This window comes from Falco peregrinus, chromosome 1, assembly GCF_023634155.1.
Source record: "Falco peregrinus isolate bFalPer1 chromosome 1, bFalPer1.pri, whole genome shotgun sequence".
Taxonomy (NCBI): Eukaryota; Metazoa; Chordata; class Aves; order Falconiformes; family Falconidae; genus Falco; species Falco peregrinus.
This window is the reverse complement of record NC_073721.1, coordinates 16,084,261-16,107,003: the sequence shown is the minus strand read 5'-3', so window position 1 is coordinate 16,107,003 and position 22,743 is coordinate 16,084,261. Positions and strand designations below refer to the sequence as shown.

At 41.8% G+C, this 22,743-nt stretch overlaps 1 protein-coding gene and 1 long non-coding RNA gene across 5 annotated transcripts in view; both read left to right on the top strand.

The window, feature by feature from the left end:
* The window catches only part of RHOBTB1 (Rho related BTB domain containing 1), a 54,688-nt gene extending 47,426 nt beyond the window's left edge, over positions 1 to 7,262 (top strand). For all 3 annotated transcript variants that reach the window (XM_055811717.1, XM_055811709.1, XM_055811721.1), the window contains 4 exons: positions 869 to 1,019; positions 2,763 to 2,851; positions 4,312 to 4,417; positions 4,941 to 7,262. In XM_055811717.1, coding sequence (XP_055667692.1) covers positions 869 to 1,019; positions 2,763 to 2,851; positions 4,312 to 4,417; positions 4,941 to 5,110 — 516 coding nt within the window. In that variant the 3' untranslated portion in view covers positions 5,111 to 7,262. The remainder of the gene's footprint in view (positions 1 to 868; positions 1,020 to 2,762; positions 2,852 to 4,311; positions 4,418 to 4,940) is intronic.
* A 3,999-nt stretch (positions 7,263 to 11,261) lies between these two features.
* Positions 11,262 to 21,821, top strand: LOC114011989 (uncharacterized). Of its 2 annotated transcripts, none has more exons than XR_003554161.2 (3): positions 11,262 to 17,248; positions 17,639 to 17,719; positions 17,869 to 21,821. It is a non-coding gene; the product is annotated as an uncharacterized LOC114011989 (long non-coding RNA). The 2 variants fall into 2 exon arrangements; XR_003554162.2 differs by having other exon boundaries at positions 11,262 to 17,719; positions 17,869 to 19,918; positions 20,889 to 21,821.
* The last annotated feature ends 922 nt before the right edge of the window (positions 21,822 to 22,743 follow it).

Here is a 22,743-nt window from a genome sequence, read left to right as displayed (position 1 = left end):
TGAAGACGTGCGTTACAAACTACTGATTAATGGGATCAACTAGCTTGCATATTGGAAGCAGATTTACCTGCCGCAACCTTGAGCCCTGCAAGAATTGGTTTTACCCTGTTCTTTGGAGGTGTGATGCTGTGTTCAAACTGTAGTTGAGATGCTGCAGTGATAGGTTACAGTGAGGCTTTCTAACTCTCCTTCCTCTTCTTTTAGGCTTCCCTGCAGTGAAATGGAGCTAGGGTTGTGCTGACGAAAAATTAGATAGCTTTGGTCCTAGTGTTGGTAGCTTCATTACATGGTGGTTACAGTAATTACACGTGTGGCACAAATGGTTTAAGTTTTCTTTGCCTCATTTCTTTAGTTCTCAGTCCCTTCTCAACCATCATTTACTTGGATAATTTGGTTGTTTATAAACAGACCGAGAAGGGTGGGTTTTTTGTTATCCTTTGGTTATTCTCAGAATCCCCAGAATATCCCTTGCCAGGAGCAGATAGATTACATTCCACAAGAAGTCTGCCAGCAGAGGTTTGGCATGGAAGATGCTCAGTGGCTTTTATGTATCCCACATAACCGTCCATTTGCAGGCTAGAAAGCATTGAGCAGATTCACTGTTTGACGTGGATCCAATTCCAGCAACTTTGTACCGAGTTGCTTGTATATAAACTGGCAAAGGATCCGACTCTGGAGGTATGCTTACCTGTTGGCAGTTTCTTGAACTTTAATGAAAAACTTCTTGTTTGAAAAAAGTTTTCCCTGTATTTCTAAAATGACTTAAAGAGAGAAAAGGACAACCCAGCAAAGTGACAGAAGTGAAATACGGCCTCTATATGAGAAATCCTTAATTATTAGAGACACTTTTCTTACATATCTTTTCCAGGTAGTTCTTCCCAATATAAACAAGACTTCCATGCAAGCGGTTTTAGATTACTTGTATACCAAACAACTGACCTCCAGTCAGGAACTGGACACACTTGAGTTAATTGCATTGGCAAATCGGTTTTGCCTTCCTCACCTGGTTGCGCTAGCAGGTAAGAATTTGCGGCATTGTCCAATGCAGTGTCTTCTGCAATGGCTGAAACATGTTTTAGTGGTTTTGGAACACATGGGATTTTCTCAAGTGTCATGGAAAATAAATATATTTATTTTCTGAAAGGGATATTGTAATAGAAATTGATATTTTTACTTAGAAAAATGTGTTTGCCTTTTTCTTGCCTTTTTCAGTTTTGTGCTGAACCAGCTCAGAACATTGAAGGAAGCTCTGCTTTAAAAACAGAGTAAACCTGCTCTTTAGCATTGACAATAATGTCTGTGTCTTGTAATAGCCATTCTGTTGTTTTTAATTTACATGAAAACAGGATGGACCCCAGATTTCCATTTCATAATGAATGAAGTGCTCCATTATACATTTCTATTCAAAGAGAGTAACTAAGCTAATTCAAAACTGATCTAGACCGTCATGTCTTTTAGAAATGCTGTCTGGATCCCTTTTCACTGCCTAGAAGGGAATTGGATATTTTGGTTTATAAACAGGAGATTCAACCCTCATTTCAGGAAGACATAAGTTACATATTTAGAGAAAAATTACAGGATAAGGTGCTACTTAGTTGTAAAATGAAATCCATACATACCCCAGACCTCTGGGTTTCATTTTTTTTGTTTATTTGTGTGTTTCTTTCTGTGTATGCAACTTGGCATTGTTTTGAAGACATGGCCAAGGCCAAAACTCAAGAGACAGATGAAGCAAAGCTACATGTATTTATATTACAACACTTCGGCAAAATTTGATCACAGACCATATCCTAGCTCTCCTTCTCCTGTGCATCTGGCCTGTGTACCTTGTCTTCACTGGTTCTGACAGACCAAATCTTTATTGCCTGATTTTATACACACATTTTAACTAAAGTCTTGGGTATTTTTTTAAATATTGCAACATAAACGTACATACAGTATTAAGAATATTTCATTCTACTTAATTCGTGCTGAAATAATTTCGGGTCCAAAGGTTACTACCAACAACCAAACCCAGTAGAATTAAATCAGCTGACAGCATTTCCCCAAAAAACACTCAAACCTCTTACGTTTCTAGGAAATGGTTATAGGAAAGGGTTAAAGATTCTTAAACTGAAATGACTTTGGGGGAGATGGTCAGCATTCATCTGGATCCCTAGAAATTACTAATCTAAGAATCTGAAGGGGACCTGAAGTGAGGTTTTTTGTATCAGTGCTGTGGGTATACTTATTAATAAATCCACAATGCAATGGCAAATGCAGTAGTGCCTAAAACCTTGGCTACTGCTTTTGCATTACCCAAGAGAGACAGCTGATCCATATTTCTAATTTATATTGAATATTACACTCATACATTCTGCCAGAAAGGGACTAGTGGCTGCTGAAATGTGTCCTTCTATATGTGATTATTAACTGCAGGGTTACTTTCTGTAAGAAAGAGATAAGAATTGTGTGTGAAACCAGAAATAAGTAGTTTGGCTTGAGGCAAAGGGGCAAATCCTCATATGGACTGTGCTCCACTGGAGCAAGACAGTATATATCTGTAATGCAGAATCTCCAGCCACAACTCTAAAGGCCAGAATTCGACTTTCCCAAATATGAAGTTTCTCAAGATACCTGGGTGAATGTGACACTTGCACAATACTAGAGTTAACATTAGGAGGAGGGAGAACATGCCACCTTCATTCTTTGTTACCTGTGTATGATCTGACCTTGAAATGTGACCATTTCCTGCGTGAGTCATAAGTTTTCTCCTCTAACAGAACAGCATGCAGTACAAGAGCTGACAAAAGCCTCCATGAGCGGTGTTGCAATAGATGGAGAAGTACTATCCTATCTAGAATTGGCACAGGTCAGTGTGCACTGGTTTTTAAAGATATTCTGGTCAGCTACAGGACTCGCTTTCAGCACCTTAGTGGTTCTGAGCATTGCTTCTAAGTGGCTCAAAGTCTGCAGTTCTGAGAGTGACTGACAAGAAAACCTGGTTTTATCTTCTATTTTAAAGCAGGTTTGTTTCTGTTAGTTCAAAGGTGAAGCGTCTATTTAATCTCGGAGGAGTTGCCTTTCAAATATATATTTTAGTTTTTCTTGATTGTGGAGTTTTCATGGCCATGCTTCAGTAACATGAAATGCAATGTAATGAAGCTGTTCAGCTTTGTAATGGTGACCGATTCTTGGGTTCCTTTCAATTCAGTTCTTGTAGGTATATTTAGACCTGTATTGCAAAGGCAACATTTTTTATATGCTTCGACTGGCTACTAAGAGCCAGTCATCTGATAGTTCGGAGTGAGTACAAATCCTACTGCTTTATGTTCAAACATATTTCAGTCGTTTTTGAGTCCATGAACCATGAAAACAGAGAGCCCGTAGCTCACAGGTAAACTGCACACCTCTGTTTTCCAAAAGGAGTGATACAGCAGTCTCCCAGATACAGAAGTACAAATTAAAGGTTTTTTTTTTTAATTTATTTTATTATTCTTGGTTTCACGCTAATGATGAGTCTGGCCTGCAGCTTGGCTTGTAGTCTCAGGTTTAAGTAGCACTGAAATACAGCACAAGTTGGCCACCATGCAAGATATCCTGCAGCTGGCTTTAAAGTGCCTCTCTTGCAAAACCAGGACTGAACCCCCTCCAAGAAAAGGCAGCTTGCATCACTTAATTCTGATTTTATGTTTCTGTTTTCTTTTTTTTCTCCTGGTTGAAGACAGAAGTAATATGTTTAACTACTGTTAGGATATCCTCCGTGCCCAATTACCTACATTGATATGATGTGTTTATAACCTGAGAAGATCATCGTAGTCAAAATGCCAAAATAGATACACATGCTATGCAATTTGACTTGTGTTACAGCTGTGCTTCCTTATGACCACAGGAAGCTTGTACAGGATTTTGTATTGAGTTTTCAGTAATACTTGATTTCTGTCCACAAGCGTAGGTTTCCAGGGAATTACTTCAGTGCAGGGTTTGCAGTAACTGATAGGGATATATGACTGTATAATCATACCAGAAAATTCAGGTCCAGCGTGCCCTGGGTTCAGATCCTGTGTGGGACTGAATGCAGTTGACCAGATGCTGTGCATACTAAGCACCTTTTCATGAGCCTTTTGGGCCATAGGTTGTTTCCAGCAGAACTGTGTGACAAGGTCTAGGGCACCTAAATGCCACTTCAGCCTCAAAAGCTTCCTTGTGTGCTTGGGAGAGTGCTGCCAGATACAATCTGCTGGGGACTGTTCTAGCTTTAGTTGTTCATTGGGGCTGCAAAATGAATGATAACCTCAGGTAATGAAATAAGCTCTTTGTTTTTCTTTGCAGTTTCATAATGCTAACCAACTGGCAGCTTGGTGCTTGCACTACATCTGCACCAATTACAACAGTGTTTGCTCCAAATTCCGCAAGGAAATCAAAGCTAAATCTTCAGGTACGGGCAACTTTCCCCCTCAGTTTTCATGGGTCTTCCCCTTCTTTGTCCCCACCCAGTTGATTAAGCAGGAAGACAAAGATGAGCTCAGATAGCTAAGCCATGAGACTGAACCTCCGTGCTATCTTGAGTAGCATTCATAATTTTTTATCTGTAAAGAAAGGTCATAATCATTAGCCTGATTCCTGGGCAATCATTATGCTCTTTACCTATTTCAGCAATGCTAAAAGGAATGGAGCTATTTTCAGGCTCCACAATGAAAAATGCACTCTGTAAAGGGCTTGCTTTTTTTACAAGCCACTCTTTGGTGGACCGAAGCCTGTTGAGCATGACTACTTTCAAAGTCTTTTCATACTAAGTAAGGTATACAAAGAAACTGGGGGAATCCCTGATAAGACAGCTAATGTGGAGACTGGATGAATGATTAGCAGCATGGCTTTTTGCGGATACTCAAGGCGTTTCTGGGATTTGTGTATCTTATTGGCTTGTTTGAGGGCTTTTTGATTTTATTTTTTTTAATCAGATAATCAAGAATATTTTGAGAGGCATCGGTGGCCGCCTGTGTGGTATTTAAAAGAAGAAGATCACTACCAGCGAGTTAAAAAAGAAAGAGAAAAGGAAGATGTTGCACTGAATAAACACCATTCAAAGCGGAAGTGGTGCTTCTGGAATTCCTCTGCTGTAGTTGCCTGAACAAAGCAAATAAGTGGAAAACCATAGCCAGTGTCAGAATTTAGTCTTACGATTAGAAATAAGATGTAGTTCAGGTTTTCAGGAAACTTTGTTCCACACGTGCATTTATTATTGCTAAGGTCAAAAGCACAAGCTCACTGAAAGTGAGCCTGGAACAGCTCCTTGAAGTCACATGTATATTTTTGGCTAGTAAGCAGATAAATGTCTACCATTATTACATTTCTTTTTATATATAAAAAAAATAATTCCAGCATTAATGTTTCAATCTCCAGTTGGGAAATATTTTTATACTGTCTGGTGTGGTTTTTTCAGATAAAATTCTGGATACCATTTTATTTTACAGACACAAAATAACCATGTAGCAGCTTTGTAATTAGATTTTAACTATTTTTACTATGTCAGTACAGTGAAATAGACAATCGTCAACCATAAGAGACCGCTTTTAGAGTATCTCAGAAAAAGTAATCTTAGGAAAAAATCTAGTTGCCTAGTATAGGTTGTCTTTTTTAAAATAAGTACTGTGCGCTGGTAATATAATTAGATGGTTATTTCCCCTTTCTAAAGTAAAGGGTTAGAATAAGATCCAATAACTACAAGATATAGAGTGCTTGATCTTTGCTCAGCTGAATAATAGGCAGTATAATTACCTGTTCAACTGCAGGCAAATGTATTTCTAATATTTGCCATGTAAGTGCAAATAATTATGACTGTGTGGGCCATGTGAAATCTAATGATTCTAAGTATTCAGAGGTTTCATATATCTAGATCAAGGAGGATATTTCTAAAAATCATTTAGAAGGGCTTATTAATTTATATCCTTATACAAGTATGGATCTGAATGCAAAAAGCAGTTATACTGCTTGCATTTGAATTACTGCATGGCAGTTACCTTGTTCTGCGGGATTCTTAACCATGCAGCCATTCCTCATCTGAGTTCCTTTTTGCTTCAGTGCAAGCAAATGAAAGGGCTGCAAAAACAAGCAGGAGTTATCTAGTGTTCCAGCTTTTTATAAATGAAGAAGGGTCTTCACACACAAGATCATTTCAGTTCGATCCAAATTTTTTAATAGCTTTTCCCAGGTAGAACTCAAAATGGTAGATTATTTTTAAGTAGATGATATATTTCGCCTGGAAGTAGGTATTCCCAGAAAGCTGGGGGCAAAATGATGGCAGAAAGGCGGGAATTCTGCACAAGTGGTGTAAGAAAAGGAAAAGCCTCCAGTGTTTTCAAATAGCCTGTGTGTTTGTGACTTTTAATCAACCATTACTCTAAAGCTGCAGTGTTACACTAGGTTACATAAGAATGAGACATTTTTTACAAGACCAAAACTAAAATACGTAGACTGTAGAACATACACATGCAATCCTGTATGGTGTCTCAGGCACAATTCTGTAATCAAGGTAGTATTGTGTATTAGGTTCGTTAATATTGTTTTGTGCTGGCAGCTCAGCATACCAATGTGAAAAGCTGTTTGTTTGTTTGTGGTTTTTTCTGTATTCAAAGGCAAGGCAGTGCAGTCAAACCCCAGTACTGTAGGTCAGGAAAGGCTTTGGACTGAAAGCCATATACACCTCTACATACCTGCATTCTGAATGAACTAATTCTTGGCAGATTCTACCACAGGATGGTAGAAACCGCCCATCATGGAAAGAGATGCTGCTTTACAAACATTTGGTAAAGAAAGCAAGTGAGAGATTCCTACCCCTGTAAGATTCACCACCGTATGGTGATAAAGAAGGGCTATAAATGATGGCTGCAAATGTGTCTCCTTAATTCTTGGTCAGTGATAATGTATAGTGTGGAGGGTAGATGTGTCAAGACTAAGTTGAGATAAATATCTGTTGTCACAAAATGTTAACCTGTCACATTTTAAGTAAGTATTGCTACTAGGTTTTACAGAACCAAAGCTACTGTATGATTGTAATCTTGCCAAACCGTAATGGATATATAAATGAACCTGAGGTATATGCAATAATATCCAGTTGTTCTAGTAATCAGCTACTATAACCAAGTGGCTGGTTCATTTGGTTAATGCTGTCTATGGCCTTTAATCTTGGTGGTTATTTTGTGTTTTTTATTTTGCAAAAAAAAAAGAAAAAAAAAGAAAAAAAAAAGAAAAAAGTCAATAAAACTGTTTAGTTACAAATTGTCTTCCAGCTCTTTGAAGAAGCTTCCTAAATTTTGCTTTAGGTGTAGCCCTTTTTAGTGCTGCTTGTAAGCATCCAGTGAATTTTACTGAACTGATACTTGCATGGCATATTAGGATTTATGGTTGGGAACGTCATAAGGAAATCCTACAGTGTTTGTACATGATGGTGGAAGTTTAGTGCTTGTCACTTACTGTTAAACTGCATAGCAAAAAAATCTCATGCCACTTTTCCCCATGGTTTCTGATATTTAATTAACATGCTGTTACCCAAAGGACATGAAACTAATTAGTTATGACAGACACAGGGAGGAAAAATGCAAGTAAACAGCAGGAAGTCTGTAAGGTTTTTAGTATGCTCTAAACTTTGTACAAACACAGTTTTGCCTGCTTTCTCACTGCCTTAGTTGTCAACTGTTGTACAGAATCCCTCATTAACTGTTAGTAGACTCTCGGCAGCTACATCTCCCTGAATTTATGCAGGTTTAATTGATAGAGGTAGAAAGTTGGTGCTTTTCTAGAGGATCTTTTCAAGTTATCATGCAAAGGATGCCATGTTTGTGATTTTTTTTTAAAGCTCTTAAGCAATGCCAAGGACGTTGAAAGTAAGTGCAGTCAGCACACAATGTACTTTTTAAAGTGCTAATTTATGAGAATGTTACATATCTCAGTGGTATATTTTTGGAAGCAAAATTTCAATTCTTTGAACTTACTACCCTTAGGAAAGGTAACGGGCTCAACAGAGAAAGTGGTGACATCAGATGTAAAAACATTTCTCTTGATTATAGTAAAACCAGTAGCATAGAAGTAAGGAGCAAACCAGAGGCATTGCTCTTCAGGGCATTCTTTTTTAAATATTATGACCATTTACAAGAGGTTGCATGTCCTTTGTTTCTGGTGTGTCTCATTCAGCTTATTTCTTAGAAGCAGTGTTTTTGTATTTGTCCTTTAAGATACAATTTCTGCAAGTTCCTCTGTGTCACAATACAAACCAATTTCTGTGGCTTCCCACCCACAAACAGCACACCAAGGCCAGAAACAGTAGTGTTTTGCCAGTAAGGTGGCTGAAGTCTGGCCAACCCCATAACTCACTAATTTCATTCACTGAAGACCTACTCATCACTGTTTTTCAGTCAGATCAGGCCTCAAAGTGTGCAAAAGCTAGACAGTACTGCATAGGTGGGTATCTTAAGAAGGGTTGCCTAGTAGAAGAGACAAATCTGGACAGCCCTTCTGAGCCCTGAAAACAGGATTGTACCAGATAGGGTAAGAGAAAACCAGTACAGTGCTTAATTGCCCTAATTCTTCAGCAGTGTACCCACAGATACCCCTCAAGGAAAACCTATGGCTAGAAGTGCCTGATTTGTAAAATCAGAGGGTTTTTTTCCATGTTCCAGTAACAAGCACTGGAAGATCAGCTGAAGACATCTTGGAAATCCTCCGAGGGCCAAGTCTTCCATCTTCTGTACAAAGACATTTAGGTAAAGAACTAATGTAATAAATAGGATTAATTTTGCTACCTAAACTCCTGGATGGTGAAAATATTTCAGTTCTTCCAGACTTCAAGATTACAGTCTGGTGAAGAGATTTGCTTTGTCAGGTGAAACTACAGTTTTGTCCCTATTTTATCCCGTTTTTTCAAGGTCACAGTCTTTATACGCCTGTCACTGGATAGGCCAGCATCTATTTGCTCTGGGTTGATAATCCAAGGTGTGTACTCTGCAGTGAGGTATCTGGAAGGTGGCTGCTTGCCACTCCTGAATCCCCTTAGAGTTTTGGTCCATTAAAATGATATAACAGCATTTGCATGAGAATACTTCTCCTGCAGGCAAAATTCTTATTGCAACGAATGAGATACCAAACACACACACACACACTTTGGGTTTTGAGGTGTCACCTAATTAATTTACATGTTATCGCTTGCCTGTGTTCCAAATCTGCTAACTGAAGTTGGCTCCGTGTATGGCATGCAGGATAAAACAGTGTGTTAGTAGCAATAATCCCCATCCTGCAGGCCCTATGATAGGATAATTCATTGTCAGTTAACTTATGCTTCTGCCTTTAGCTAAGAGAATATAACCCATGTATGTCAGGATTCACTGCACTAGCAGCCGGAGTAGTGAGACTATTGTATATTTATAAATGCAAACTAAATCCCTTACTGCTGCTTACATAAAAATCTTGATTTCTGGTAGAAATATGAAAAGCTTTTGGATCAAGGCTGCAGGAGGCCAAGAAGAAAATTTGAACATCAGAAGATGCAAGAATGATTATGCTAATGTATCCCAGCTCTAGAGAAAAATTAAACCAAGAAGATAAAGATGTGATTCAGAGAGAGAAGTTAACATTGGACAACAGAATTGTAAAGGCTCCTTTATAATTGTTTAGCTTTACTATTTCTTTTGTAAGTAGGCCATACAGCTACAACATCCCGCTGGGCTGTTCTGCAGCGACAAATGTTCCCAGATGTAGGTCCTGCATCCCACCCCCACAGCATGGCAGGGCACAGGTTACAATGAAAACATTATATTGTATTGCTGATTCATCTCAAGTCCTTTCCCATACCCAGCAGTCTGTCCTTTGGCCTGCAGAGGAGCCCAGTACCGTCTCCTGGATGCGGTATGTGTTTGTGTCTCATGTTGAAGGATGTTCCAGAACAGCAAGGACCTTACCCCACAATACGAAGGATCTCCAGCCAGTCTCTTTTGCTGGGACAGCAGACAGTAGAACAATGAAGCTCTGTGTCAGCCAGGTACTGGCCTGTTTAGGGATTTCAAGATTAAAAAAATACAAAATTAACTTTCAAAAAATACTCAGGAAGTCAGAGAGAGTCACGGAACACACGGGGACCAGCTGTGTAACAGCCTGGACAGCAGTATCTGAGGTACCATTTCAAGATGCTAAATGGGGGGAGGGTAGATTCCCTGTAGATAGCAGCTCTGGTTTTCAGCTTTAAAGAAGAACAGCCATCACCATCAGATAAAATCAGCAGGCTGGGTGCCATCCCTCTGTATTGCACAGGTCTGAGCAGCCACGCCAGGGGACGGTCTCTTCCCCCACTCCATTCTGGCTGCTCTGAAATTTCAGATAAGCAGCCAGGTGATGACACTTCACAGGGAGGATTTTCTTAAGAAATTTTCTTGCCTTTAACATTTTTAAAGAAGAATTCTTTATTACCCGTGGGGATTCATATTTTTTTAAGTTATGGCTCTATAATGAGGATTTCATGGTATTCCAGGTATTGATGCTGAGTAGTCAAATTATCTGCAGGATAAAAAAATCCCCCTACAATTAGTAGCAGTTTAAGAGTATATGATTAAATTTGCATCTTAGTCATTAAATATAAGCTGATAATTCTGACTGGGTGATCAGATGTGATTATCCCCCACCTCCCAGCTGTTAGTTGTGTGCTATATATTAGAGATTTCTTTAGATTTCTCGTTTGGGTCCTCCATTAGACTTACAGCCTGCTTGCAAAGTGCTGTGGATCCCTGTGCCAATTATACCACATCTACATTTTCAATTGTGGAGTGTCTGGGGTTAGTTTTTAAATAATTAACAGATCTCATCATGTGATAAAAGTCTGTTAGATGAGGATGCCTTTCCCCATAGGCAGTATAAAGAAAGGGGGCTCCTAAGGAGCCCCCAGGGAAGCTCTATGAATCCTCCCCATTCCTGCATTGCCTTGCAGGGGGTACGATGCAGTGTCGCTGGTCCTGTGGTCTGTAAGGCATCTGACAGCACTAAAACAACCTCCACCAAGTGTAAGTACTCACATACTCGCTACTCATTTTTCAGATTAAGTTTTGCCTCTGCTTCATAGCTGTCTGAGGGGTGCACAGAACTTTCCTGCCTCCCTCAGGCTGGCCTGCGGAGGTAGGTCCACCCCAGCTTTGTTCCCCTTTCATATTGGCTGGCCAAGGGCAGTATTATTTTTTTTTGGAGTACACTGAAGTGATTTCTGGCCTGCTGGGCAGAGCGCATCTCTCCTGCAGGTGCTGCAGCTCCCACAGCTGCACCTTGCCTTCCTCAGGTTCCCAAGGCTAGCAAAGGTAACGAGCTGGAGAGGCTGACGGCTGCACTTAATGGGGTTTTTGATCTGCTAGGGGGGTCTGGTTGGTTGTTTGCTGTAGTCACAGCAAGGTTTGTTTTGTAGAAGCTAATTCATTAAGAAGATAGGAGGAATAAGAAATAAAAATTACTGCATCAAAAGGTAATCAGGTAATTATCTAAAGATAATTGGGTAATTAAGCTAAAGACTTGCTTTCCTTTCCTCTTAGGCCTCTCCAGTATGCCTGACGGTGAGGAGAGGACTGAAGGGCAGGGCCGGGGTTGCTGGCCAGAATTTTCCTGAGTGTTAATAGAACCGATTGCTCCTCTGTAGCTGAACAGAGAGGCAAGGAAGCTGGTGCCTCGAAGTTTGTTGGAAGCCATGAAATGACTCACCCTTAATCTTTTCTGCTGTTTATTGGCTAGAAATTACAGTAGGTGGTGTTGGTCTGAGCTTGCTGTAGAGCTCCGGGAAGGGGTCTGTGCCTGCTCTGGGTAGCGGTACATGGAGCACACATGCCATGCACCTGTAAGACAGACACTTGCCACATAAGCTGCAATGTATATAGTGCACATAATGCACTATAGGGGCAGCATTTGATGACCTGGCTGTTCTCTTCTAGATCCATGGGTTTTGTTTTGATATTGCTCACCCTCCCAGCCCATTAACACAAGGTATGGGCCAGGGAGGTAACTTCTCAGAACTACATTCTCCCCTCGTTTCAAAAGCTTGCCATAAACCTGGGAGCACAGGCACCAAACAGGAATCCAGCAGTTCTGCCCATTGAACTTCCATTCCTTCCAAGTTGTTTTTCAGCCCTCATCAGCCTGGCTGCCCACACAGAGCAGTCAAGCTGCGGAATTTGCCACGTGACACAAGGGATGCGAAGGGCTTGCATGAGTTCCCAGCTAATCTGGAAAGGTTCACAGCTGAGAAGTTTACTGGGTCTTAATAAATATATAGAATTTATGCCCGACTGAGCAATTTCCAAAGTAAAACAAATAGCTGGGCGTTTTCAGAAGAGGTATCACTAACTGGCCATGCTGTTCTTTGTTTCTCTGGGCATCAGGTTTTTCCCTCTGACAGAGGAAGCATAAAGGACAGATGAAAACTTGGTCTGACCCAGCACTGCTGATCTCTATGTTCCAAAAAAGTTGGGATGAAGGATTCAGTGCGGGGGAAGCTTTTCCCACCTATCCATGTGCTCCTTTGTGATGAGCTAACAGGGTTTTTTCCCATGCCGTTTTGCTGATCGTCTGCCATTACTGAAAGTTCTCATGATGTCTAATGCTGCTGTTATAAATGGCAATAATAAATTCAGGTGGCATTCATGGTAGCATGCGTGGAGGGGGGGGGGGAAATTAGTCATCTGCTTTTTGTACATTAACATGCAGCACTTCAGTGTGCTTTTACTGCACCACCTGCACTTAATAAGATTACTGCCCATTCACTAAGCCACATCTTGGCAGGCTGTCCAGCATCCACAAGAGTCCGTAACTGCTCTGTCATACTTTACATCTCCTGAATGTTTTTCCAAAAGCTTTACTATACTGGCTCTGCCTTGTTACCTTTATTTTGCAGCAGAATTGAAACAGAGGTGGTTTCTCCAGGGTCATTCAAGTGATCACAGCCTGCCCCGCTCACTCCTTTAGGTGCACAGCTGGTCATAATTCTTGAATGTACTGTCAGGTGTCAGCTACAGGTGCAACTAATTTGCTCTCATTGCTTTGTCTACTGCTATTTTCTTTCAGAGACCCATTAGTGTAAGACAGACCTCCTCTTCAAATTCCCTTTTGGTCTTAATTGCAATACCTCAGGAGTAAAATGCAGCCACCATGCTTTCCCCTTGTCCCTGCAGCAGTCAGCTACACTCATCTTCTGATTTGGCAGCATTTGAGTGAAGCACAAACCAAGTCACAAGCATTTGATACAGGCACTTGACATTTCATGAGCATCCTCGTTCTTTGATAGGCTATAATTGGGCATAAAGAGGGCAGGCTGGCACAGTTGCTGTATTTGTGCCGAGTTGTCCTTGCATTTGTAGGGAGTGGCATACTCTAGGAAACCAGAAGGCTTTTCAGGAAGGGTTAGTCCTTCCAGCCTCCTAAGGAAGGAGGCATCTGTATTCAATTAAGAGCTTTGTTCAGCCTGGAGTGGGCAGGGCAATTGGAGAAGCCCAAACTGATGGAAGGTAGAAAGGCTATCAGGGAGTAACTAAGCACTCCCAATAGTACGAGTTGAATGGCATCAAGTGAAACTAGCACGTGGCAGCTTCACAACCAGGAGCATCCTTCCACACCAGTATTAGTTGAGCTGCAAAATTTCTTGCCAGAGAGCACTGTCTGGAAGCTCACACAGTTCCCAAAAGAAACCCTTGGGGAAGAAAGCTGTCAAATACATACCATCACCTCTGCTGCCAGGACTTAAGCCCAAGGCAGTTGGAAAGTTGAGAGTATACCATTTAATGCTTATCTTCGCTTTATGTTTCCCAAAGCATCTGCTGTTGGCCACTGTCAGAGGCAGGATTTGGGGCTGAGCAGACCTTTGGTGACCTGCTTGTGGCTGTTCCTGTAACCCTGACTGAGGACACTCCTACTTCACTGCAGAAATATCGAAGACTGTTCTTCCCCTCCCTGTAGACCCCCTCGTATTTGAACAGGTTGGTCTTCTGTCTGGTGTCAGTTCAAGAACTCATCACTTACCTGTTGGCAAGTACAGGCTCAGCCCACAAAAGGACAGGAAGGAAAGCAGAGGGATTCATCCTTCATCATCCATTCCTGGAAGACTGTAGCGTTCCTGCATCGTTCTGTGCAAAGGATTAGTCTTTTAGGTCGGATCCAGAGCATGGGAGCTGGACCTAGGCACCAGCTCCTGGGAGTGAGATAAACTAGTCCTGCCCAATATACTTAATGATGAAATCTGGCCTCGCTGACTACAGCAAATGCTGGTGGTTCTGAATGATGCTAAATCACGTGAGAATACACAGCATGAAAACAGTATCTGCCAGGGATTTTAAAGCGTCTTGAATCGTTTCATCCTAACCAAGCACCTCAGTAACACGTTAGATTCAGCTCTTTGTGTTGTAATCCCCAGAGCCACCTACACTGCCCTGTTAGGAGGCTGTTTTGCCTGTCAAGAATTAATCAGTTTCCAGTTCTGGAGCTGTGCAGTAGCATATTAAAAAAAAATCACTCCGATATAAGCAGCGTTGGTTGGAAAATAGGGAGATATGACTTACCTTAAGTGTAGCCATCAACCTGTTGCTGACTTTAGAGCGCCAAGGTAAACAGTGTTTCCAGCCAGCCCTTCTGCCTACCTGCTTTGTCTTGCTGCTTACTTTGCTTATTTTCACACACAAAGCTGACAAAGCACCATCACTTAGCATGATATGCATTTCTTCTATTGCACTGGGAATAATCTTTCATTACTATAAGCTTTTTCAATTTTCTTAAGGCCTTTTACCACTTTGCCCATGTAGCATAATTTATTTTCTTGAGTGGTTTACATATTAAAGTGTGAAGTTGTATTTATATGTCTCTGAAGAGTTCTTTGCCGGCCAGTGAATCAGTGTTTTGGAGGTTTTCTTTGCTCTATCTTTCCGCTTCCACAGTGCAGTTTTTCACCTACAAATGAGACTTCAAACCTGCTGGCTTCTGCCGCCTCTCACCATTTCAATCACCAGTCCAATTCTCAGCTCCAGACAGACAGTGTAGGGCCTGGCACCCTTCCTGCAGCAGGAGCTTCTCACTTTGGTCCAGAGCAGCTGAGGACCCTTCAAACAGCAAGCTGCAACTGTCCCTCTGACTTGCTGTCCTTTGGTTTTCTGGCTTCATGCCCTTAGTTTAAGTTACATATTTTTATCCATATATTTTTTTATATAGTTTAAGAAGTTTAGGCTCTGTCTACCGTTGCCGTTAAAATTGAAATGGTTCTTTCCTTCCCGTACATCCTCCTGCCTCTTGTAGCTTCAGCTTTTCTTAAGCTATGTAGCAAAGAGTGGGCATTAAGTGTGATTAAAGATGCCTGTGGGTGTGCTCACAATGGCGCCCAGGGAAAACTAAGAAAACTAAAACTAAACTGCTTTGTGCAAGTGCTGTTAGTGATGGAGAGCTGGTGCAGCACTGGAGGTAGGGCAGAACAAGGCACCGTCTAGCCCTCACTACTTCTCATGGAAGAAAGGCAGCACAACATGCTCCTACCAGATATGCCAGTACCAGATTGCAGTCACAGCACATCACTTGTCTGCCACAAATGCCTTTTGGTAAGTGCTCAGGTTCAGCTAGCTGAGAACTATGTTCATGTGAGGCTTAGGGCCAGGGTTTTTTTTCCTAGAGACCCAAACCTTAGGCAGAACATCTTTGTCGGTCAATGAGGTAAACGCTGGGTCTATTGGTGTTAAGCTGGTTAACAAAAAACCAAACCCACAGCTTTTCCTAAAAATAGGTTCAGAGGATTTAAAGTTCAGGAAGAGTAGCATCTTTTGACCTTGTCTTGTGTCAGTGGCATCCTGTTTTGCAGACTAGACCCTTGGTAATACTGCGTGTACTTCACTGCCTTCTGGGCTTGGGGGAGGAAAAAGGAAAATAATATTTAGAGGAAGCTGAAGAGAGGTGGTAGGCAAGACCAGGAGAAGCTGGAGCTTATGAGATGCACAATCATCACCATGAGTGGATTCACCTGCATGCACCTGAGCTGAGAAGGGTGTCTGCAGGGCTCTCCCATGCGCTCAGCTCCTAGTCGTTCCTCTTGCACCATCACCCTCCGACCTGCAGCTGCTGGGAAGCACTGGAGCAGCTCATTAGGCAGTACAACAGGTGAGCCATTAGGACAACCTTTACACCATTCCCTTTGGATGTGTGCCAGCTGCACAGATGGCTTCTTTTTGGCTCTGTTTTCTGCTGAGTTGTACATATAAGAGCCTTCCTCAGATCAAACCTGCCTTTGCATAGCTAGCTAGAACATAGCTGTGTGGCTGGTTGTGAAAGGGCACGTTCCCTCATAAATATGAGGCTCACCTCCTCTGTTTTGGGATATTTTACCCACCTGCTGAGGGTTTTGAAGGCTACTAGGAGCAAAGGAAAATGTATCAAGCAGAAAAACACATTACAACATCTAAAAAGCATAAATTGAAAGCCGAATGGTCTGCTGAAAGCCTGACTCAAGCAATAGGAGTGGCTGATCATTAACTGTTCTGTAGTAGGTGAGGCAGTGCTATAAAAGCACATTACTAGGATTAATTCATCTAGCACCATAAACCCTCTTTTAAGTAGGTGGATTACCCCACTGAATAAGAAAAAAATAGTAGATAAACACACTCCATGGAAGCTAATATTAAGTACATCAGCTGCGCAGAGCCCCACACACATTTGTCCCCAACTCACTGTTCGAGACTGCAGCAACAAGGCCCCCTAACTTTGAGCAAGGCATTTTCCCTGCTATTCACAGGAAATCCCAGCTAGGATTTGTGGTCAAGATATCCCACATGGCAACTCATCCTTACAGTTATTAGATGTTTTACTATTCATTCCTTAATTAAACACCTCTTTCTTTAACACAATAATGCAGTACAGCAGCAGGGAGCAGAAACTGAAGTCTAAAGAAGAGAGGAGCTTACAACTGCTTCCTTACAAGAGGCATCTTGCAGTATTATGTACTAGTACAAGCCAGCCCTAATGAAATGAGAAGATTTCTGGCCAGCTACAGTCTTGGATGCCAAAACAGGACAGAGGAAGATAGGGAAACCCTTAGTTCAGACTACGAGCAAACATACAGGTTAAACAAACAGACCTAAACTGCTAACAGCACATAACCACTGACGGGCCAGGAGATGGAAGTGTCCATGCAAAGGCAGAAAGGGTCCTAGGGACCTTGAAAGATAGAGATCTCATTTTCCAGTTTACACTTCTTATACAACAGAAGAAAAATATCAGCTTAAGCCAGGTAAGCACAAAGCAGTTTACCTTTTCCTTCCTTTAGCTCCAAGTACATCTCCTGCCCTCCTATCAACAAGCTCTGAAGCAGCCAGCTCTGCTGCTGCTTCAGCTTTTATAGCCCTCCCATCCCCAGAAGTCTTTGCAGCCTCTCCTCCTCCTCCTCCTCTTCCTCCTCCCCCGGGGTTTATTTCAGTAGGCTTTAACCTAGTAGAGGTAGATTTATTTCAGGTTCAGCTGTTATTTGTTTCCACTTTTTTCTGCTGAAATCGTGTTCTCTTAAGCATAGTAATGTCTTCTTGCTTTCATTCTGCAAGGTAAAAGTTTAAACAAAAAAAATAAAATTAAGCATACTTTTTAATGAAGACCTACTCATAAGCTTTGATATGTTCTTCTGTAGCAAGTCATCTGCTACAGCCCTACATAAGGTTTGGAGCGTGGATCTTGAAGAGGCCCTCAAACAGGATCTTAAGGAAAAAAGGTGAGAGAATTTTGCTGGCCAGAAAAGAAAGAGATAGTGGTAGATAACCCTCCCTTGTGTGCTGGCTTCGCCTTCCGTCCCCAGCTGAAGTTTTCCTGAAATCGTTTGAGTATAATCTTTTTTTTTTTCTTCCTTCTTGCTTCCATTAGGCAGCAAAGCCTGAGGAAAAAGTGTGTTTCGGTGTTGTTGCCCTTTGTACAATAAAAGGAAAACAATCCTTCCTGGCTGTTCCCTGGCCTCCCATACAGGTGATGGGTTCACCGCTTTTCCTGTGATGCTCTGTCTACCCCTATCGCACACTCCACATCTGTTAGCAACCTATGGCTCTGTAGGGGATACATGCATGGCTAAGTATATGAAGAAAACACTAGGGATATTCATGTGCTTTGGACATGTTCATCTGAGGCTCTCTGGAGCTGTGTGTTTTCTTCAGCCTGACGAAGCTGCCCAGGATGCTCTGTCGATCGCGTATGTGGTCCAGGTGAATGCTCCTCGTGCTGTAATTTTACCTGCTGTAGGAAAGATGCCTCCTGCAATGAAAGTGATTGTTTCGTGGTTTATAAAACAGACCTATATGGGTTTGTCTCGGTCTCCTCCCTCCACCTGCTCCTGCCAGCCTTTCTGACTGCAGGTGGGGTTTGCCGATGGGGCAGCAACGTCCCGAGCACGCCGCTGCCATCAGACACAGGACGGGCCTGGGTGTCAGCTGGGAGCAAACCATCAACCTCGGAGCAAGAGCACTGGGGAGGCCAGTCCCTGTGCAGGGATGGGGACAGCGGAGCCAGGTGTCACCCCTTGCTCCCTGAGCCCTGGTGGAGGGCTGGTGTGGGGCTGCGGGTGCGCACATCGGCGCGGTACCCAAGTCGCTTCCCACCGGGCAGCAGCTGTGTCCTGTCAGCAGATCCAGGCTGGCAAGCCAGAATCCAGTGCACTTGGTTACTGTCATGGTGGGCCTTTTTGCCTTCCAGTCCCTCCACAAGGCCTAGAGACTTTAAAATGAAACAAGCGGCCTTTTAAATGAGAGCAGAGACACGCGTAATCCCACGTAGCCATAGGACATTAAGCCTACGGTATTGATGTCTCGGTTTGGCTCTTGTAACTGGTCAGAAAGTCTTATGGGGCCAATAGGCAGCACATAGCTCATAATTTTATAGCCAGAAATGATTAAAATAATTATAATAAAGTAATAATAATAAACCTTCACTTACTTTAATGTCAAATCTTTCTGACACTAACTGATTCCTCCAGCTTGCATGTAACTCCCGTAGTCTGAAACTCTGAATGAGTCCTACAGTCTCATTCCACAATCCCACGAGTAAAATTTCAAAAGCTGAATTTAACTTCTCAATAGGTGAAAGGCTTTATGGGCCCCTATAAGAGATTTCACTGAACAGGAAAAGCTTTCCTTTGGAAGCCAACTTATTAAAACGGCAAAGTCAAGCACTGTCAAAATCATAGCGAGTGCTGTGAGCCTGTCACTTTGAAATTGTAGGGGCAGATGGTGAGAAACTTTCCTGCTGGTCAGGGAACTTTCTGACAGCTCAGTTACTTAGACCAGACTGATTTTTTTTATTTTTTTTTCAAATTTTTTTTGTAAGAACAAAACTTGGATTACCTCCCATTTGTCATAGGCTAAAAAGCATGTATCACCTTGTACAGGCCAGCTGCTCCGTGGTAATGTCACATCCCAGAATAACCTTATCATTTGATAGTGCCTTTGGTAAAGCAAGGAAACCTGTGAGCTTATTCCCTGTTCTGTCTTCCTCCCCAGCCTTAGCAACCCAGAACTGAAATGCAGTGGCATGTTCGTTTTCGTTTGGTTGGTTGGGGTTTTTTTCCTACCCAAGAGACTCGAAGTAACAGCAAACTTTTAGGATTGGGCTTAAGAGCTAGACAGCAAGGCGGTCCCTATTCAAACACAAAGAATGGCTGGAAGAACACCCGCTGCTGAACGTGGGCTGCCTACCCGACCGCCAGCTGCCTTCAGCATGCCAACACCGTGCTTCAAGGCTCCTCAGAATTTTTGGGGTTGGGTTTGGTTTGGTTTATCTGATTGCTGGTGAAGAAGCTTTCTTTTCCCTGGTATTTTAAAGGCGGATGTTGTGACCTGTCACTTGCTAGACTTGTTTGATGTGAAATTGGAGTGTGGCCACAGAAAAGCACACTGCAGGACTGTGTTTATCGGGCTTTCTGCTGGAGGTAACGCTGAACGGCTTGGTTCCCAGTTTTGTTGGAGTTTCAGCTCAGATTTGTGTTGTAAATGTAACAATTGTATTTTAGGAGGGAAATTGGCACGTGTGGTCTACAAATAGAAGGCCCAGGCCCGGCAACTTTGCTTTAGCTTCCCCCCAGGCTGTGGCTTTCCCCAGGCAAGCAGCCATGTTTATATGAAATTAATTGCAGAAATGGTGCTAGAAACACCAAAGCCCAAATTCACAGCTAACATAAACCCTCTCCAGACATTGAGGGGCTTCTCTAATTCACACCTACTGAGAGCACTGGCTTTTTCCGCTGGGAGATACTTGCCAAATGTCAAAATACTAAATGGATTTTAAGTCCTTTTGCTCCTAAGAATTAAAGAAATTAAATCGAAAGAACAATAGAACCAAAGCAAAAACATTTTTTAGTGCTGCTTGGTTGGCGAGAGGTTGCAAAACAGAATCTTTTGCTTTGCAGATGCTCTCTATTTAAAATAACTGGGAGATACCTGCAGAAAACACCCTCAATTTCAGCTCAAATGAGAGTATAGAGGTGTTGAGGGCTAATTAAAACAGTTGATGTTTGTTCAAATTTTGAAGAAGGGAAAACCTGGAAAAGCACCGCTTTTTATTATCCATAAACTTGCCTTTTCCTAATCCAGGGCTATTCTTTAGCTAAGAAAGTATTTTCAAACTGTGACATGCAATACATGATAAAACTATACATACCGATTTACTCACCTATATAAAATGGTTTTTAATTGAAGTAGACAGTAATGTCAGAGCTAAAACTTATTCTCCTTACTGACGTGAGGGCAAATTAAACTGCCTTATTTCTCTAGTGCTTTTGCTTTGAAAAGACCAGCCTAGTTCTTATTGTACATGGCAGGAGCAGCCAGAGGACTCAAATTAGGATACATCTAATCATTCCATAAGAAAAAAATAGTCTTCTGTATATTTCTTTCCTGTAGCCTTTCAGTAAGAAGTCGAGTGATGTCTCGAGCTCCCTGCACGTGGGATCATTCCCACCCACAGTGCCTGCTGGGGCCTCCCCTGCACCCGCATGTGCGTGTGCCGCTTACCGCGCTGCAGCCTGCTGTGACTGAGAACAGGCCTCCCGAACCGAAGATGTGAGGTTCAGCATTCCTGTTGGAAAGCACAGCCTGGCCTATGGTCTGGGATTTTGAAGATGTGCAGTAAGAGTTAAATCATAGAGTGGATCTTTAGCAGGGTTTCCATGAGCTGAAGAATGATGTATGGTGACTCTCCGGGTTAAGCCAACGACAGATTTTGCTAAAGAGTTTCTTTTTCTTTGTACTCAATCTCTGTCCTTAGAATTGATGTTACTTGTGGGGACGGGTACGTTATATGTGATTTTACATCTCTCTGACTGAAAAACGCCCATTATAAAGCAGCAGCGTTAGTATTTTCTCCCACTTACCAGAACAAGTGCTTTGACAGGGCTGCCTGTCATAAGAGAGGACACCTGCTGTATATTTACACTTTATGCTCTTTGACTATGTGTAAAATGCACTTTTACCTGGACCATATTATAAGTACTTGAATGAGAACCGGGAAATTATTAGCGTATTCTTCCATTCCCAAGGATAACTATCAAAGCAGATCTCCTACACATTAGCACCCACATTTCTGCCTCAAGCAGCTCAGTGAACAGGATTATTAGTGTGAACTTGTGTTAGCTATGTGCAAAACTCTGTACACTGAGAGAGGAGAGAAAAAAATTCTTATTGCTTCATGTACAAGCGTTGGGGTGAATTTTACTAGGCATGTGACTGTATAATCCCATGCCTCTGAGAGCAGATCAAGTCATCTGGGAAGAATTTTACATAGCTGTGCTTTTAGTCAAAATCTTTTGCATTTCAGAGAACACCATATCAACCAATAAAAACAAGACCTTATATTTAAAGTCAGTGTTGAGGACCAGATTTTTAACTGCTATAAGCTTGACTTTGTTATTAATTATTATTACCAGCAGAGAAGGAAAACAAAAACAGAGGCACAATTTTGCACACATATACCAAGTACAGAATGGCAAATCTAGAGATGAAGCATGCGGGCTTAAAAAAAATCCACTGCGAAACTGGCCACTGAGGACGATTGATAGGAGTTTGTGAGGCTGAGTATGACCCTGTTGTAGTTTAACAGTATTGACTGGCACTTCTGTTATACTTGCTTTATTAAGCATAGACATTTTGGTCATTAATTTTAGCATGAAATAGTTTCACGGAGGCTTTTGTATGTTAGCCTAAGTGATTTTTCACTGAAGAAAGAAATCAGTATGTCAGGATGGTGCTGGACATCTTTGAAGTTAGCAAAATTTAACTGCCCAGATGTTTCATGAAAGGCTTTCAATTCAGATAGTATTTTCAGCCTGGCTGCCTACCAGAAAATAAATACCCTTCAATTTTTCATGGAGCCAGGAGAGCCTGCGAGCTTTGTCCTGCTCCCTGGCCCTGCAGCGCCTGCCGGTGCGGCGGTACCAGGCTGACACCCCGTGGCCACAGGGCAGCCACAACAAAGATGCTTCGGGAGTGAGAATATAATTTTTATACCAAATACACATCAGGACTTTGTTTTGTCATAGTTCATCTAAAATAATTTTTCCTAGAGCCCCATTGTTTTTATTTTCATACCTTTACATATGAAGCCCCAGATACTAAGAAGGAAAAGAAAATGTATTCATTACTGATCCAGAGAAAAGTACCAGATTTCTGCAATGAGATCAAAAAAAAAAAAAAAAAATCACACTTCCCCGGAGCCTTTTAAATTTTATTTTACTATTAAAATTATGATTATTTCTCAGAC